The sequence below is a fragment of the Kogia breviceps genome, chromosome 7 (assembly GCF_026419965.1).
Source record: "Kogia breviceps isolate mKogBre1 chromosome 7, mKogBre1 haplotype 1, whole genome shotgun sequence".
Taxonomy (NCBI): Eukaryota; Metazoa; Chordata; class Mammalia; order Artiodactyla; family Physeteridae; genus Kogia; species Kogia breviceps.
This window is the reverse complement of record NC_081316.1, coordinates 108,659,732-108,679,000: the sequence shown is the minus strand read 5'-3', so window position 1 is coordinate 108,679,000 and position 19,269 is coordinate 108,659,732. Positions and strand designations below refer to the sequence as shown.

At 44.7% G+C, this 19,269-nt stretch overlaps 1 protein-coding gene across 1 annotated transcript in view; it reads right to left on the bottom strand.

Annotated features, from left to right (window-relative positions):
- Positions 1–19,269, bottom strand: part of POU2F3 (POU class 2 homeobox 3) — an 80,238-nt gene that overhangs the window by 18,526 nt on the left and 42,443 nt on the right. Inside the window, exon 4 of the mRNA XM_059067874.2 lies at positions 592–696. Coding sequence (XP_058923857.1) covers positions 592–696 — 105 coding nt within the window. The remainder of the gene's footprint in view (positions 1–591; positions 697–19,269) is intronic.

Here is a 19,269-nt window from a genome sequence, read left to right as displayed (position 1 = left end):
GTAGAGCCTTGTTGAATAAAGAAGTGAAGGAATAAATGCACGTTCTAGTCTTAAATATTTCCAGGGAAGGGTCGGCTCTTTCCTCCCCTGGGAATCCAGGTCAAGAAAGGGGCTTGCTGCGTGGACACCCGCCTTCTCAGACATTTGTCATTACTATTTCAGATGCCTCTTTATTCCTTCTAGTATGACAAAACCTTGGGGGAGGAAATGGGCTTACTGGGGACAGAAATGCTCTGTAACCACAGCAGTAGCTGTCATCATGGGGCTCCCCTGAATATGGCTGGCAGACCCCAGCCCTATTGTTAGGGGCTAGCTAACCCCATTGTAGGGGCTACTCCTTTGTTTTGGCAAGATTGACTCCTTTTTCTTCCCGTAACTAGCCAGGCTTCATCTTTCAGAGGATTGTTCTGTAACCCAGCCCCCCTCCCAATGCAGGCCTCCAAGTTTCCCTGCAGGGGATTTTTTTTTTTTTAGCCCAATCTGCATTCACTGAGAGCCAGATCTAGAGGTGAAGCATTTTGCAGGAGGCTTGACTTAAACTCACTGGCCCTCTTAGAATATCAGGGCTTCCCGACTCGGGTTGCCATTTACCCCAGACATTTGGTTTCCAGGAATCATGGCAGGTCCTTGACTCAGGTGGCATGGCCGATGAGAGAGGGTCTGCTGCAGAGAGTCACTGAGGTCCTCGGTTTTAATCTGTAAGTAGAGGCAGGGGGAGGGCATCAGTTCTGGGCCCCCACAGGCAGACAGAAGTGGAAACTTAGAGAAGACCGAGGCAGGAGATAAGTGACAAGCCTGGAGAGTCAAAGAACTAGCTCAGCGTCTACTGGGCTGCAGCTTCATTTTCCTGCCTGAGTGAGCCCTTTGGGCCGGGGCAGCCGGTAAGGGACAGAGGTGAGAGTCTCTCTGTAGTAACCATACTCGAGATGGGGAATCCACCTGGACTGATCGTTCCCGAACACCATTCTGGGCCATGTGCTGGTACATAGTGCAATATATGCTCTTCCTCACTGAAACTCTAAAAAACGAGGAATTTTTGTAGTGACTTTAAACATTTCTTTTAGATTCCGAGGTGATGTTCTTTTTTCTTGGGGGGTGGTATGTTAGAATTTCTTTTAGGAAATGATGGTGATCCTAAATGGTATTTTTAAAACTCCCCACTTTCACAAATTAAAAAAAAAAAATTGGCAACCCTTTACCAATCTCCTTTATATTATGGTATTTTATTTTCCTGCTCCATGAAATCCCAAAGTCTGCGAACCAGTTTCCCCTCCATCCCCCCTTGTTTTTTTCCACACTTGTCTGCCCTCTGCGTGCTGAGCTGCCTTTGCAGCTGGCCTCTTCACCCATGTGGCTTAGGTGACAGTCCTTGCCTGTCTCCCTACAGGAGGGGACATGTCTCCTTCACAATCACTGCTGTAGTTGCAGCCTGAGGGGACCGTGGCAGTTTGCAAACTCTCTCCAGCCTCCACCACCCTTCGGTGGCAGCCCCACCCCAAGGGCAGGGCAGGAAGCACTACCTGTGCCCCCCCCTCCTCCCACCCCGAGAACAACTACAGTAAGTCCCCTACATACGAACCTTCAAGTTGCAAACTTTCAGAGATGCGAACATGCATCTGGTTCCAGCAAGGAAGCAGAACCTGTGCCATCAACGTCAGGCATGAGTGAAATTGCAACTTGCCCTCCATCTCTTATTGCTGACAATCCTTCAGCTCTGCCATCTCCCACCTCCTCTCCCTCCTCCAGCCAGTACCTCTTCTCGCCTGTTCACTCCATGCCAGCCCCTGTATGCCAGCTGTTGTGCTGAGCTACTGTACTTTTCAAGGTACTGTACTGTAAGATTAAAAATGTTTTCTTTATTTTTTGTTTGTTTGTTATGTATTTGTGTGAAAAGTATTATAAACCTATCACAGTACAGCACTATATAGCCGATTGTGTTAGTTGGGTCCCTAGGCTCTCTTTGTTGGACTTGTGAACAAATTGGACTTACGAATGCGCTCTCAGAATGGAACTCATTCGTATGTCGGGGACTTACTGTATCCTTTTGCAGCGTTTCAGGAAGTCCCTGGTGGGGATGGGGGGTGGGTGGGTAGGGAGTATACAAGTGACTTTGGATTCATATAATATGGCAGGGAGCTTGGGATCTAGACCATACCTTATAAAAGACATTGGGGGACCCTCTGATGGAACCTCTTGGCCATAGTGACCCTGGCTTGAACCATTTTCTTGGTTTATACAGGGAATATCACTGACATCCTGGAATCTTTTCTGTATTAGTTTAACCCAAGGTAAAGGTTCAGACTAACAGCTCTACTTGTGTTTTGTGTTTTTTTGCGGTACGCAGGCCTCTCACTGTTGTGGCCTCTCCCATCGCGGAGCACAGGCTCCGGACGCGCAGGCGCAGCGGCCATGGCTCACGGGTCCAGCCGCTCCAAGGCATGTGGGATCTTCCCAGACCGGGGCACGAACCCGCTTCCCCCGCATCGGCAGGCGGATTCTCAACCACTGCGCCACCAGAGAAGCCCTCTACTTGTGTTTAATTGCTGTGGAACAATGGTGCTTTGGATTAGTAAATCAAGAGTTCCCTTTGGTTGGAGAGTTAGGAAGATCTTGTTGAGTGACAGAGACTGAGGAGGGAGCTCATGTCCTAAATATGGTGCCTTGTACATAGTCGGAACCGAATGCGTGCTAACTGAATAAAAGACATAATCAGAATCCACCTCTCCATCCTTCAGTGGGATACAGCGAGGAAGACATCAAACAGGGAGCTAGAACTTGTTTCCAGTCCTAACTCTGACTCTAACTGACAATGTAACCTTGAGCAATCGTTTCATCTCTATGAGACTTGGTTTCCCCATCTGTTGTGTGATTCTACATCATTTTTCTTTCAGTCCTAAAATGGAATTATAAAATTCCAGCTCCGTGGTGTATTTGGCAGAATCTGGCTAGTCCATGGTGCTGTATTGTTCTTAGATAAAGCAGATCTAAACAGCACTAGGAAGTCCTAGTTGAGCCAAAATTGGTAAGAGGATGCTTCTTTTAGGGACAGTCTTTACAAATCGCTCCTCTCTTCTCTCACCTAAGGAGGCTTTTCTGGAGTCTTGGAAGCAAAGAAGAGGAAGGGAGAGTGTCAGGAAGTAGCACAATGGGGGCAGAGAGCTAGACATCAGAAAACTCCAAAGGCATTGCCCCCCAGGAGTGATCTCCAGGACAGCCGCCATCCCTGCCCCCAGTGCCCTTCAGCTCTCCCCACCCCCACACTTGGCATCTGCATCTAAGAAGCTTGCTGTCCTAGTCCTTCCCCCAGAAATCAGAGTTTTCACATCCTAGATTCCCGGGAAACATTTGTTAGCAGGTTTTAAAAAGCTCAAAATAGTTGATAAACTACTTATCTCAAACCACCACCAATCTTAAGCTTTGCTCAGAGGGGAGATTTTAACTAAGCAAAGCCTCCCTTCCCCACATCTCCCTTCTGCAGCCCCCTCCTGCTCCTGGACATCCCTCATCCCGAGTGCGGATAGGTGAGGCAGGATGGAGGGGGACAGAGGCAGAACATGGAAGACTGGAGCTCAAAGCACACTGGTGGAACCACCGCAGGCAGCTTGGCGCGGCTCCAGCTCAGAGGCAAGTGGCAGGGTTCCTTTATAGACTCATTATGCGCAACGGGGAGATAAGGGGGTGCAGCTATGACACAGCTCGAAAGCATGTGCTTTGCCTCCAACCTGGGTGCTATCTGTTAGAATCAGTGCCAGGTCTTCCTGCAACACTTAATTTCAGAAACCAGCGCCATCATAAAAGAAAACTCACTCTTTCATCTGCTTCCTGGATCAATTGCCCTCCAAACTCTTTTAGGGGCACTGCGGACCTCCCACTTCTGAAAATGAAGTGTCTGATAGCAAAAAAAAATCCCTCTGGGTGTTAACCTGGGGCGTTTTGACAACTCTGTGTGTTCCTCTTCTCAGTTCTTGCTTTATTGACCTCTTACTCTTTCATTTTTCATAATTCATTACCCCTTGTGTGTGAGCTGCTGACGGTAAACCCCAAGGGAGACGATCCTAAACAAACCAAATTGAAAGACAGTAAAGCAGACTACTTTTCCTGTGACAAATTCTAAAATCTCCACTTTGGTCGGTGGGTCTCAGAAAGAGCAGAACTGGACTAGGAGAAGAAATACAGCAGCAACTCTGCCCTCCCTCCCGACCCCGGCACACTTACTTCTCCAACGATTCTCTGAGAGCTCAGGGGCTAGCTAAAACAATAAGGAATCAAGAAATCAAGTCCCTTCCAAATCCACAAATCCCTTTCTCAGCTGTCGAATGGAAAAGATGGGAGCCTTTCCAGGCAACTGGGTGTTGGCTGTGGATTGGGAAAACAAGATAGAGAGACTTCTGTTGGATCCCATTGACTGCTAATGTGAGGACCGGAGGCAAATTGGATGAAGATCCAATTTCCCCCGTACTTGTGAAAACCCAACCAAACCCACAGCCTGTCTGGAACCGTGAAGATCGTCTCCAGGGTCCCTTTGGAGCTTCTTCTCACGCAAGTGAAATATTTCTCCAGGCCCTGTTTGGGAAGGACTAATCCCTGGGGACGTGGGCCACCACAGAGGCCTCTGCCTGGCCACAGCCATCGGTCCTCCGTCCATATGTCAGACATGGCTTGTTAGTTCAGGATCTTCTCCACCCACTGAGCTGTGCAAAGGTGTTACACTGAGTCTTGGGCAGTGACCAGGGAGGTAGAAAGGTATCATGGGTGATTATCTTTTCTAATCCCAGCGAACTCCCTGACATCACCTGCTTTAGAAAGAAATAGCCTCATTCTGGGAAGAGAGAGCCCCTTCTGAGGAACGGGAAGCCCTTCATACATTCCTTACTTGGCTTCACCGCCCAGCCAGGAAGTGTGGGGATGAATGTTTATCTTCCCGTCTCACAGAGACCAGGAGTGCTTCAGAGATCCGTGTAACGTTACACGACAAGGCACTGGCTAAATGCTACAAGAGAATGGTCCTCTGACCCTCCCCAGGCACTCTATCTACCAAACAATACCACAAACATCCCAGGGATGGGAGAGAGAACAGACCACAAGGTGATGTTCTGGCCCAGACCTACACCTGGACCTCCTTATTAACCATCTGTTTGGGGTCATGCAATGGGGCTGGAGTACTTAGCCTTAGCCCCGTCCCCGGGACATTTCACATGACACTCTCTTGGGGGGCAAACAACTCAACATTAATGACTATATCACTGGCGATGAAAATGATCAAAGCTGTAGTGCCAGTTGCATAACTCGTTTGTGGAAAGTGTTTCATAAACATTTCACAAGAAGGAGAATTTCAAAGCGTGAACATCTCCCAACCTGCCTTCAATTACAGGCAAGATTTTTTTTTTTCTTTCTTCCCCCCTTCTATACGTCTCCGTAGCAGTCAGGAAGAGTTTCTGTTTCGTAACTGATCTATAAAAGGGTTGACAACGTTTTGCTCATGAAGAGATCCTAAAAATATATTCCAAGTGGTAGAGTAGAGCAAGTGTTCATCTGTTATCTCAGATGAACAAGGCTGAGAGTCCCCTAAGAAATGCTGGCTGTATTTTTGCTTGGGGGACTCTCCTTTCTCCATGGCTCTTGGCTGTTCCCTATGAGTCCAAGGCTCCTGCCTCTTTGGATGCTCCCCTGAATTACCTGGGGAGATGGCCTCATCCAGTCCCTGGTCTCTAGTCAGACCTACGACAGACCAGTCTAGGCACACCTTTGCCCGTGCACATTGGGATCTTCTCCTGGAAAGCATCGAACTTCTAGACAAAGGAGTGATGGAAGTGAGGAGACATGGAGCCCTTTAATAAACATATGGTTTCTTAGGAGGCTGGAGCCACTTAGGGTCGTTCCCTCCTGAAAAGCAGCTTTCCAAAGAGGCATCCTTGTTTTTCCTGCTTGTACCTCCTCTGGAAATGCAAAAAGCTTATCAGTCACGTTAGTTAATGCTTTGGCTTCAGTTCTTAGGGCACAGCACTGCTAGTGCTGACACATATCTGAAAAAACCCCATCATTTTAAGCCCATAAAAGTTTTCTTCTCCCTCTGGCATATAGGTCCGTGCATTCAAGTTTAAAAACTCTAGGAAGGGGCTGTGCTTTCTTTGAGCACACATCCTCCCAGATATTTTTGGTGCCCAGGACTTGAACAACTTTAACCATTGTACCACTTCCCAGCCCTCGGGAGATGCCAGCAGCGTCTGCTTCCAGTGAGGAGCTGGATTGATGCAAGCTCTCTTTTTCGACCCTGATCTTTTTTCTTCGGCCACGCCGCACACCTTGCAGGATCTTACTTCCCTGACCAGGGATTGAAGCCCGGGCCCCAGCTGTGAAAGCACCGAGTCCTAACCACTGGACAGCCAGGGAATTCCCAACCCTGATCTGTCTTGAATCAGAGTCTTCTGGTTTTCCTGGTCGCCTACCTGTTGGACAAGGGCACAGAGCTACCTTCTCTGGTTCTTTGGCTGGGAAGGAGCGCCACACAGAACTGTTGATTCGCCCACATAGATGGCTATTCTGCCTCTCCAAGAAGTGGAATGGCAGGAGGTGGGGTGGGGTAAGAAGTGCTGAGCACGGTCTCAGAATCAAACGCTGAGAACTGTTTGCCAGTGGCTCTTCTTGGGAATCATCTTGTGTGTGAATACTGGCTGTCATCACACTGGGTTCTTTTGCATACATTGGGTTGCCTATCATGGAAAGACTCTGTGATCCTTTTTAGAGCAGGGTATAGAAAAAAAAAAAAAAGACATCGAGGAAACAAGCACATGGCTCAGAATCAACCAGGAGACCTGACTTCGGGCTCTATCCCTGCCTCTAAAAATCTGCATGATCTAATATTTATTTACTTCACTCATCCATCTAGGCCTAGATTATGCCTCCACAAAAGGAGGAAAATAGATGAGATGGAATCTACTTAAGAAATTTGGAAGGTATAGAAGAGAGAGTGGGCGTTGACTTGTGAGCCTACGAGTATGTTTATTGTGTCACTAGACCCATTTTGCAGATGAAAAGACTGAGGCTTGGAAAAGTTAAGAAACTGGCTGAAAGTTACACTACTGGTAAATAATAGATCTGGGATTTCAATCCACGTCTATCTGACTCCATAGTTCTTCTACCTAAACCTGACTACCATGTGTGATAGAATCATAGACTCTTCAAGGTAGCTTAGCGCGGATTGTGTCGGGTGCAAGGAAGACATTCAACAAGTGTTGATTCCCTTCCTTCCCCATCAGAACTGGAAGGAAATGTAGATAGCACCTGGTTCAAACGGCTCATTTTACAGCTGTGACTCCTGATGTCCAGAGAGGAGAAATCACCTGCTCAGGGCAACACAGCTAGAGCTGCAGGCAAGCCAGTCCTGGAGACTAAGGCAGGGCCCCTAAGGACCGGTCTCCTAACTCTCCACCCCGTATTTGGTCCATTCCACTGCACTGCAGCACGGCTCTATCTTCTATTTCTATCACTCTGATGTCGTTGCCTATTCTGGCTCCTCAGGTAACTCAGTAGTAACCCTAATCCCATTGCTCTAATAAGATTTAATCTCAGTCCCTATTCAGAGTTCTCCATTCCTACACAGGGTAAGGTTTAGACACAGATAAAGCACACATCTACTTGATGTGTAACCTAATATACTTGGTTTGAGAACCAGCATTCTGTATTCCCTTGACTCTCACATGGACAAATTAACTCCAGGGGGTTGATATTTGCTTTTCTCCTCCCTCATCATGAAGAAGAGAGGTAGAGAGGGTTTCGAAAGACAAGGCTCAGCCATGCCTTGAAATCCTCACGCCAGTGTACATTTTACTCTGGGGCCCAAAGGAGACTAATGAAAGGAAGGACAGATGCCTTGCTCGTCCCGGACACACAGGCACACAGGCACACACACGCATGCGTACACACCAACTTGTGACTATGAAGCGCTACACACAGATTAGCTCCAAGAGCATCAGTTCGAGAAAGGGAAAAAGGAATATTTTTAAAGGATTTTAGAAATCAAAAAGCACTTTCAAAAGTATCATCGTTTATTCTTCATGATGATTCAATGAGGGAAAAAAATCTTATCCAACCATTTTTACAGATGTAGGAGCCAAGACTAGGAGGAATTAATATGTCCACACAGCCAGGAAAAGCAGAGCCTGACTTTCTATTTGGGTCTTTGGCCTCCAGGCCCTCTTTTGCCTACACCACTCTGTAAGGCGGCCCCACTGGGTTCCCACCCAGAATTTCCCACGTAAAACTGAGCTTGTTGACCTCTGCCTCCCCATGTGCCATGCTGTTTTCATGTGTGGTACACAGTTGGTGTAAACATTTCCATCCACAAGTGTAGCCTGGGACTTTTACATGGATGTGAGGCTGACATAGTTATTGAAAGCAAACTTTCAACAAGTCTGAATGAGATTCTCTTTGGCATCCCCTGGGGAACTGCCTGTGACCTGGAAGCCTGTCTCTGAAATCCTGAGTGTTGGCTATAAATGCACGTAAAAGGCTTTTCCCTGGTAACATTCATATTTGAGAACGGTCTTCTAAGTAAGGCTGAGGCCCTTATCTCTTGTATTCTTCTGGTACCCCCAATAAAACGAGGCACCTCTGTGGCCCTCTGACACCAGGTCTGCTCCAACAGCAGTTGGAGTAGACAGTCTTCCATGTGGCATGCTTTAAACAGAGGTTTTCCTGCCCCATAAAGGTCCCCTTCCCAGTTTAGCTCAATAAATATTTGGTATACACCCATTGTATACCAAGAGGAACTGGGACACAAAGGTGAATAGAACCTTCCAGATTAATTAGGAGACAGCAAGTAAAAAAATCAGTTACCTAGAGTGCAGTACTTACAGCAATGGAAGGCGGTACAGTGGTCACATGGAAAGGTTGTGATTTGCTTTGTCAGGGCAGAGGATAGCTAGAGAAAGGGGAATGAGGTAGGAAGTCTCCACGGAAGAGAAGTGGAGCCTCTGAGGAGCCCTGAAGGACAAAGACGGTTTCACCAGGAGAAGGTAAAGCAGGGCATATACCAGGAAGCGGGAGTAGCTTGTACACAGTCACAGATGGTGAAACGGGGCTTCACGTTCAGGAGCGACAAGCAAGTCAGCGTTGCAGCAGCGTGGGGTGGGAGAGGCCTGGGCAAACAGCCAGGGCCTGACGACAGAGGTCCTGGGGGGGTCACACAAAGGAGTTGAGGATGGACTCGGGGGCAAAGTGTAACTCAAGTAAAGGGCAGGGACACGCGAGATTTTTGTTTAGTTCGATTATGTTAACAGCTGTGTGGAATATGGATTTGAAGCGAGGACAGCTGTAAGTGGGGCAACTAGTTAAAAAGCTGTTTATTGCAATAGTCTAGGTAAAGAACTGATGAGGACATGCCTAAGGCCAAAACAGTAAGAACGGAGAAGAAGAGACAGAATGGCAAGTTTTTAGGATAGAAAATGTATTTCCACCCCTAAAGGTTTATCCTTTATAACAAAGGACTATTTCGGGAATTCTCTGTTGAAGGACTAAAGGAACTAACACAGAAAAAATTCTGAAAGAACATAATCAATCCAACTGCTAATATAATAGATGGAGTGGAGGGTATTTGGGGTTTCAGAAGGTATTTACTTTCTAAGTCAGATATTTCTGCAGTGTTCAAATTTTTAAAGGTAATTATTCATTTTAAATTAGAAAAAATTAAGATTAATCTTAATTTAAAATTAATATTAGGGGCTTCCCTGGTGGCGCAGTGGTTGAGAATCCGCCTGCCGATGCAGGGGATACGGGTTCGTGCCCCGGTCCGGGAAGATCCCACATGCCGCGGAGCAGCTGGGCCCGTGAGCCATGGCCACTGAGCCTGTGCTTCCGGAGCCTGCGCTCCGCAACGGGAGAGGCCACAACAGTGTGAGGCCCGCATACCAAAAAATAAAATAAAATAAAAATAAAAAAAAATAAATAAATAAAAATAAAATTAATATTAAAAATAGTAAGCACTCAAAATTTCATTAGTCTGGAAGTTTTTAGTTTATGAGGTATTTAAGTTAGTTACAGTTCCCTTCTTTACCTGGTGAAAGGGAAGTATTGAGAGGTTTAGGGGCACATTTTCTAAATAAACACACATGTATGCAGATATGTGTATTCTGTGTGTGTGTGTGTTGTGTGTGTGTGTGGATTTTTTTTAGCAATACTTGGGAATCCATCTCCTTCTTCTGCTGCATCTTGAGTCATTGTCTACCAGCAGGCAACACCTGTAGGTCTGTGGCCTACAGACCTCACTTATACCTTTCCATGATGTTCTACAGCTTACAAAGTACTTTCAAACATATCAGTTTGGTGTATTTTCAGAATATTCCCATGAGATTGAAAAGGCAAGTGATGCTATTCCTGTTTTACTGTTGAGGAAAACAAGGTTCATGAAAGGTAAATGATTTATCCAAGGTACATGGCTGGCTAGCAGGAAAGCTCTGATTTGAACTCAAGTTATCTGATTTAAAATTCAACACTTCTTTCAAATTTCTAGGATTTTCTGAGGAAGCTTCCCAAATAAGTGGATTTTCAGTCACTGAAATATATTTCTTACAACTCCAAACCCTTTATTTTAGTTTTGGATAGATATTTATTGGTTTCATTTTTGAATAGAGATCTTGTATTTTATACGTCTCTACTTTCCCTTAAAGAGTACTTGACAGGGTTTCCCTGGTGGCGCAGTGGTTGAGAATCCTCCTGCCGATGCAGGGGACATGGGTTCGTGCCCCAGGCTGGGAAGATCCCACATGCCGCGGAGCGGCTGGGCCCGTGAGCCATGGCCACTGAGCCTGTGCGTCCGGAGCCTGTGCTCTGCAACGGGAGAGGCCACAACAGTGAGAGGCCTGCATACCACAAAAAAAAAAAAAAAAAAAAAATGAGTACTTGACAAAGATATCACAAATAAAGAAAATTACAGGCCAGCATTACTGATGAACATAGATGCAAAAATCCTCAACAAAATATTAGCCAACTGAATCCAACAATACATTAAAAGTATCATGTACCGTGATCAAGTGGGATTTATTCCAGGGTTGCAAGGATGGTTCAGTATTCACCAATCAATCTGTGTGATATACCACATTAACAAATTAAAGAACAAAAAATTATATGATCATCTCAATAGATGCAGAAAAAGCTTTCGACAAAAGTCAACAACATCTTTTTACAAAGACTCTCCACAAAGTGAATATAGAGGGAACATACCTCAACATAATAAAGGCCATATATAACAAGTCTACAGCTAACATCATACTCAATGGTGAAAAACTGAAGGCATTTCCTCTAAGATTAGGAACAAGACAGGATGCCCACTTTTATGCAACATAGTATGGGAAGTCCTAGCCACAGCTACCAGACAAGAAAGAAATAAGAGCTATCCAAATCAGAAAAGAAGAAGGAAAACTGTCACTATTTGCAGATGACATTATACTACACATAGAAAATCCTAAACACACTACCAAGAAACTACTACAGCTCATCAATGAATTCAGTAAAGTTGCAGGATACAAAATTAATATACAGAAATCTGTTGCATTTCTATACACTAACAATGAACTATCAGAAAGAGAAATTTTAAAAATCCCCTTTAAATTCACATCAAAAACAATAAAATACCTTGGAATAAATCAGGAGGTTTTCACGCCATATACAAAAATAAATTCAAAATGGATTAAAGACCTAAATGTAAGCCCAGAAACCATAAAACTCCTAGAAGAAAACATAGGAAGAACACTCTTTAACATAAATTGTAGCAATACTTTTTGGATGGATCTGTCTCATAAGGCAAAATAAAATTTTAAAAAATTAAATTAAATTAAATAAATAAGACCTAATTAAACTTTGTGCAGCAAACAAAACCATCGACAAAACAAAAAGACAGCCTACTGAGAATATTTTCTCCTATGGGAGAAAATATTTGCAAATGATATGACCGATAAGGGGTCAATATCCAAAATATATAAACAGCTCATACAACTCAATATAAAAAAAAAAAAAAATCAAGCAACTCAGTTAAAACCTGGGAAGAAACTGAATAGACATTTTTCCAAAGAAGACATACAGATGGCCAACAGGCACATGAAAAGGATGCTTGACATTGCTAATCATTAGAGAAATGCAAATCAAAACCACGATGAGATATCACCTCATGCCTGTCAGAATGGCTATCATCAAAAAAACCATAAATAACAAATTCTGGTGAGGATATAGAGAAAAGGGAACCCTTGTATGCCGTTGGTGGGAATGTAAATTGGTGCAGCTACTGTGGAAAACAGTATGGAGATTCCTCAAAAAACTAAAAATAGAACTACCATATGATCCAGCAATTCCACCACTAGGTATATATCCAAAGAAAATGAAAACATTAATTCAAAAATTCTCCAACGTTCATTCAAATTCCCCAATGTTCATAGCAGCATTATTTACAATTGCCATGATATGGAAGCAACCTAAATGTCCATCAACAGATGAACGGATAAAGAAGTGGTATATGTATACAATGGAATATTTGCCATAAAAAAGAATGAAATTTTGCCATTTGTAGCAACATGGATGGACCTGGAGGGTATTATGCTTAGTGAAATAAGTCAGACAGAGGAAGATGAATACTGCATGTTATCTTTTATATTTAGAATCTAAAAAATAAAACAAATGAATGAATATAACAAAACAGAAACAAACTCAGACAAAGAGAACAAACTAGTGGTTGGTTACCAGTGGGGAGAGGGAAGATGGGAGGGACAAGATAGGGGTAGAGGATTAAGAGGTACAAACTACTATGTATAAAATAATCAAGCTACAAGGATATATTGTACAGCACAGGGACATAGCCAATATTTTATAATAATAAATGAAGTATAATGTATAAAATTTTTGAATCACTATGTTGTATGCTGAAACGAATATAATATTATAAATCAACTGTGCCTCAATAAGAAAACATTCAAAACGTCTTTCAAATTTCTAGGATTTCCTGAGGAAGCCTCCGCAAATAAGTGGATTTTCAATCGCTGAAATTGATCCCTTGTAGCTCCAAGTCTTTATTTCAGTTTTGGATAGATATTTATTGGTTTTGTTTTCGATATTTATTAATGTATTATATACATTTCTTCTTTGCCTTGAATAACACCTGAAAGAATTTAGTCAATGACTCAATCTTAATTGTGAACTCTTTTTTAAAAGCAATCATGCCCTCGGGGACACTGAAGTGCTTGGTCTCTTTGTTGGCAGTAGCACTAAATGGCCCTGAATTGCCTTTTTTTTTTTTAAATTGCAGCTCTGCTTTTTCCAGGTTTTCTGCCTCCTTTCTCACAACCAGGTTTTTATCCTACTGTTGGTATCCTTGCTTCTAGCAGCCCCTATTTCAGCTCAACTTCGCAACTTCTATTTGCTAAGGGCTAGAAAAAACAGAGAGTTAAGTTTGTTACCACTGTTTCTAAAATAAAAGTTTGAGGCTCTGAGAAAGGGTTTGGCTCCAGGTCTCATTTGCTTCCTTATTCTCAGCTGGATTGTAAACTGGTGAGGCTGCTGGCTCTCTGGATAAGTGAGGCACTGCAGTGGCTCTGTGTAGCTGTTTGACAGGGGGCTCGCCCTTTGGTTCAATTTTTACTGACTACATATCTATCCTGTTACCCTTATTAGCCTGCGACAGGGCTCCAGGCACAATGGTTGGCTGAACCCACACAATTGACAGTGTAAGCTAAATTCTCTAAGGCTAAGGAGCAGTTACCAAATTTATTGCCAAAAGGCGGAGTGAACTTGAGCCAAGGGACTCTCTGACAGTATATCTGTTTCCCTACCTATAAAAGGAAAATCATCTCTGAGTCTTACCCAGGTCTCAAGAGTTAGGGCTAAATGTCTATAAAACCTATTCTAGGAAGAGCTTTCCCTGCTTTTGTCACCAAAACGATAAGAAGTTAATGATTCTGCACATTTATTACCTGGGACACCTATCTTGCTTGTCTGTCCATTAGTAAGTACTTAATTAAATAGATGCAGAATTGCTGTATAAATACTTTCAATAATCCTTGAATTTAGGAAACTGGGTCTCAGAGAAGTTAAAGGATTTCCCAAAAGCCATACAGCTAGAAAGTGGCAGAGCTGGAATTTGAACCTGTGTCTGACCAGATCCAGAATCAACCCTCTTTCCATTGTGTCACACTGACTTAAAAAGGCATCCCAGGGCTTCCCTGGTGGCGCAGTGGTTGAGAATCCTCCTGCCGATGCGGGGAACACGGGTTTGTGCCCCGGTCTGGGAGGATCCCACATGCCGCGGAGCGCCTGGGCCCGTGAGCCATGGCCGCTGAGCCTGCGCGTCCGGAGCCTGCGCTCCGCAATGGGAAAGGCCACAGCAGTGAGAGGCCCGCATACCGAGAAAAAAAAAAAAAAAGCCATCCCAAACTAGGCTCATTTCCTTTTATATAGGGTTCTTAGAAATGAGGATCAGGTGAATGCTGCAATTATTGTATGTATACATATATACATGTCCCTGGAGGTCAAGATGGGGTCATAAGGGCTGAGATAGTGTTAGTTAATGAATCAATGTCATCCAGGAGGGATGTCTCCAATGGCATGTCATGGGACTCTGCTCATTGTACAGTCTTGTTAAGAAAGTTATCAGTACCTTAGAGTATGATGATGTATGTGCCCTGCATACACCTCTGTATGAGGAGCAGGGCTAGCTAGTACCTTGCACAATGACATCAAGGTTAAAAAAAATCTTGAAATTGTGCAAGGAAGGGAAGAAAGTAATAAGATAAAACATAAGAGGAAATGTAAAAATCTTTTACTAAGAAAATGAAAATTAACTGTACAAGTTGAGGCAACAGTGTAGATTTTTTTAAAAGGGCTTGAGAGGTGTTAACTGACCCTAAAAGCATGTAAGTTGAAAGTGTGATACAATTATCTTTTAAAAAATCTGTAGGGTAGGCTGTGCCATCCTAGTACTGTAGAGTATGGAGTGAGGTTCCCCTACTTAACCTTTTATATAGGGTTCTTAGAAATGAGGATCTAAGTTCAGGCAGACAGGCCTGCCACTGTCTTACCTGCGCTTGGAAAGAAATCAGGGCACAATAAAGATATGGTACCTGCTCCACCAAGTTTTTTTGAATGAATAAATGGATGAATGAATGAACCAAGGGTCCCACTGTGCTCTGGCCTAGCCAGATGTCATCTGGGTATTGAATGTTGTACGCCTGTGGATACTACACTTAAAGAGGGTGATTGGCAGACTGAAACCTATATATATAAAGGCGTCAAGGCACAAACAAGTTCAAAGAGTTTGTATAGCATTGCACAAAAATATTTGAAGCAATCTAATGCCCATTGATAGGGCAATGGAACAGTAAAATCACATTGAAACCGTAGAACAGTATGTGGTCATTAACAATAATCATAATCAATCCTATATGTACTGCCATGAAACAATCTATAAATCTTATTTTTTAATTTCAAAAGAAAGTCTCAAAAGAATACACACTGTATAATTTATACCTACCTACATATGTACATATATATGCATTTTTAAAACTCCACGTATATTTATACATTTCCATTGTATCCATATCCATGTATGTGCAGAGAGAAGATTCTTCTAAACACATACACACCACACCGATAAGAGGCGTTTCCTCTGGAAAGAGGGCTGAGGCTGAACAGGGAACAAAATTCTTCTTGTTTATCTCTATTAGTAAATATTTTTACAAGAAAGCATACATAGCATTCATGTACTATGTGTATAATTGCTTTAAATAAGGCTATCAGAAACCTGATACGTGAAATTATTGAAGGAATTCTGGATGTTTACATGGAAAGGGGAAGACTTAGGCGTGAGACCTCTTCTCAAATACTGAACAGCTGTCAAGTGAAGGGGATGGGCTCGGGTCTTGGCGCTGAGGCAGGTAGAGTGGTGACCACGGGGTGACCATCACGGGGAGGTTGATGGGGTCTATCAGGAGAAAGAATGGCCAAGCATTGCAACCCGCTCAACCCTGGAGGGGGCTGCATCCTGGGTGGTGAGTCCCAGATTCGTGGGAGAGCTTTGGCAGAGGTATGGAGCCAGCGGCCGTCTGTCAGGGGTGTCAGCAGTAGAACGTGTGCCCCAGGAGGTAGGTTAGGCTGGAATCACGCTGGTTTCTAAGCTTTTGAGGCTCCTGACAAGTAAATCTATTTTTTTTTTCAGAGTTCAGAGAGTGTTCTTTTATTTTGCCAAATAATATTAAAGTAACAAGTATCACCTACTCAGGTCATCATTTCATTACATACAATTAATATTTTAATACCAAAAATATGCAAAATCTCAGACTGTTAAAATTGAATACTGAGCTTTATAAAAATTTGCTACGTTATCTTCTTTTAAGATGTCACTGTAGATGGTGAAAATTTAGCCATAAGACGTAATATTATGAATAAATAAGTGTATCGACAGACTGGATAGGAGAAAGGAAGAAGAAAGCCTTGGTGCCAGACAGCAGAGATCTGTGGAAGCCTTCTGGGAACAGGGGGACAGGTGCTAAGGGACCCTTTAGCCCTAAGGGTTTATGTGTCTCTGACTCACTCCAGAGTTAGAAGCTCAACCCAAATATGTCTCCACAGTGGATGAAAAATAAAGTCACAGTGATATCAGATGTCACTGGATATCCCCAACCATACTTTCCATTGAAGTGGCCAGGAGAAGGCAGTCCCAGGAGAATCTCAGTCCTGTCTTCCCTAAGGGGCATTTGTAAAGGGCCTATTCTGGCTTGAGATATATAGCTGGGTACCGAACTCTCAACCTTAAAGAGTTTAAAAAACTAGGTTAGCCAGAGTCCTCTGTGCAGACCCTGGATCCCTAGAGGGCAGGCCTTGGCACCCAGCACCCACTGAGCAAACAGCTAAGACGCCTCATCCAACAACTCCTGGGGCCCAGCCAGCATGTGGCGAAGTTGGGAAATATTTACCGGAGCGGACTGGATGGAGCCCACCACACACGCTGTATGCAGACACCCAGCAAGCTCACCTCCCTGGGAAAAGGGGTGCGTCTTTGCGGATCACTGGCTGAAAGACGACAGGAAGCAGAGCAGCAAAAAAAGCAGAGCAGAGCAGAAAAAAGCAGAGCAGCAGAAAGACGACAGGGCAGGTAGTTTCATTCCAACTATCCATCAATCCATCTATTTAGGAAACACTTATTGAATGTCTGCTCTGCGTCAGGCACTGCTCTACCGTAATCAATACAATAGAGACTGTTTCCTCAAATATTTCCCATCTTCTGGAGGGCTACCTGGAGAAGAAGACATTTGAGCTGAGTTTGGAAAGATGAATGACGGGCTGGCAGGGCGATGGGGAGTGAGGGGGCGGGGCTGGGGCGGGGGTGTGCGCGGGTCCAGAGGTCAGTCCTAGGGCTCATTCAAAACAGAGTCGGGGTGCTGCTTCTTCCTTTATTCCTCTCTACCTTCAGGACACTTCCATTATTTCAAAGAGGCTCATTTCCCGGCGGTACTTGGAAGTCCTTAAGCTGGGGGAAGAAGGGGGCCTGGAGGTCCCCTGTGAGGTTAGACTCCCCCGACCCTTCTCCCACCCACGCAGGATGGGGCAGCCCACGCTGAGAGTGTTGTGCCCTGGCTGAGTGGCCAGATTCTGGGCAAAGTCCCAAACCCCAGGTCCTGCCATTCCCCACCCTGCTTTATTCCAGAAGAGTGTCTGTCTCTTCCAGGCCTCGGGCAAGGCCAGGCTGGGGAGCGCCCTGATAGCCAGGGCGTTGTCCTCTGCCCCGCCAGGCCCAGTGTAAGTGGAAGCACCAAATCCTCAGAAAGGAAGTTGGCTTCAGGAACCCCTTCTGGCCTGGGGGCTCTTACCCTCGCAGCCTCACCTCTGAGAGTCCCAGCCCGGGACAGGGGGCACAGAAGCACCACCGGTTCCGGCACGAATCAACATCTATCCCAAGGGACTGGGTGTCCCAATCTTTCTGGGCCTCGGTTTGCCAGCTACCCAACTGGCCTGCAAACCCACTTCCAAGCCCTCAAGTGAGCCTGTCCACAGTGATGGGGTAAAGTTTAAAATTTTCCTTGTTAGGATCACACACTTTCTTTGAGAAGATGTCATTGAGGGAAAGCCAAACTGATAGGTAACTCATTTTAAGCAAACCCTGTAAATGAGGTTTGGCTCCAACTGACTGTAAAAGGGCATGCTTTATTCTCTGAAAAGATCCAGTGTAACATTTCTTTAAATAGTAGGCTCTTGGTGGAAAAAAAAAATAGAATTTAGTTGATAAAACTTTGACTTAGGTACAATATTTTGGGAACCATCCTTTTAGGTATAGTGAGGCATGCCTGTATTTACCCGGCACCAACTGAGTCTGGCATATTTTTCTTATTATTCCTCTAGTAACAGGCTGAGTCAGGTACAAGGGCACAAGTAAGAGCACTCAGAGGGATGCCAGCAGTTGAGGGGAATATGAGCAGAACTGCCATCTGGAAAATGGTGAACCTCAGGCCTTCAGAGGCTCCCAAGGGCAGAGCTAAGAGGAAGTGCAGGCTGGAGCCAGGCTGATGTGAAACAGGGCAGCTAGAACCAGTACTGTTGCAAGAGCAACAATAGCCCAGTTTATTGAGCACTTACTACGTTCCGGACAGTTTACACTCAAGATTGCATGTAATCCTCCTCCTAACAATACTATTAGGTTGATGCTATGATTTCCCCCTTTTTTGCAAAGGCAGAAACTGAGGCTTGGGGAGGGTGAGTGACCGGGTTCCACAGCTTCTGTCGGTAGAGCTGAGATTCAAATCCAGGTCTGGGCGACGCCAGAGCTGGACCTCTAACCACTACACTGTCGTCTGCAAGCCTAAAACCAGACACCCTGCAGCAGTCCATGCCAGCAAAGTCTGTGGAGAAAATGTTAGAAGATGCCAGCACAGGGGAGGGGCTGCCAAGACAGAAAAACAAAACAGGGTGTGAACCAAGGATCCTTGGGGGTTGGGAGCCAAGGGTACTTTAGTGGCCTCGCAGGGGAGAGGGAAGGGAGTCCTGACACTGGATCTGAACAAAAGCAGCAGAGGCCCAGGCGGTGATGGGGGCGATGGGGTCAGCCGATTAGTAGAATAAGCTGCATTTGGAGACAGCAGACCAGCACTGGACACAGCGCCTATTATCAAGTAGACACTGAATAAAGGTACTTTGAATAAGTCCTGGCTCTGCCACTTAATTGAAGTCACTTTACCATTCTGAGTCTCAGTTCCCTTGTCAAATGAGAATGATAACACTTGTTTAATAGCTATTGTGAGT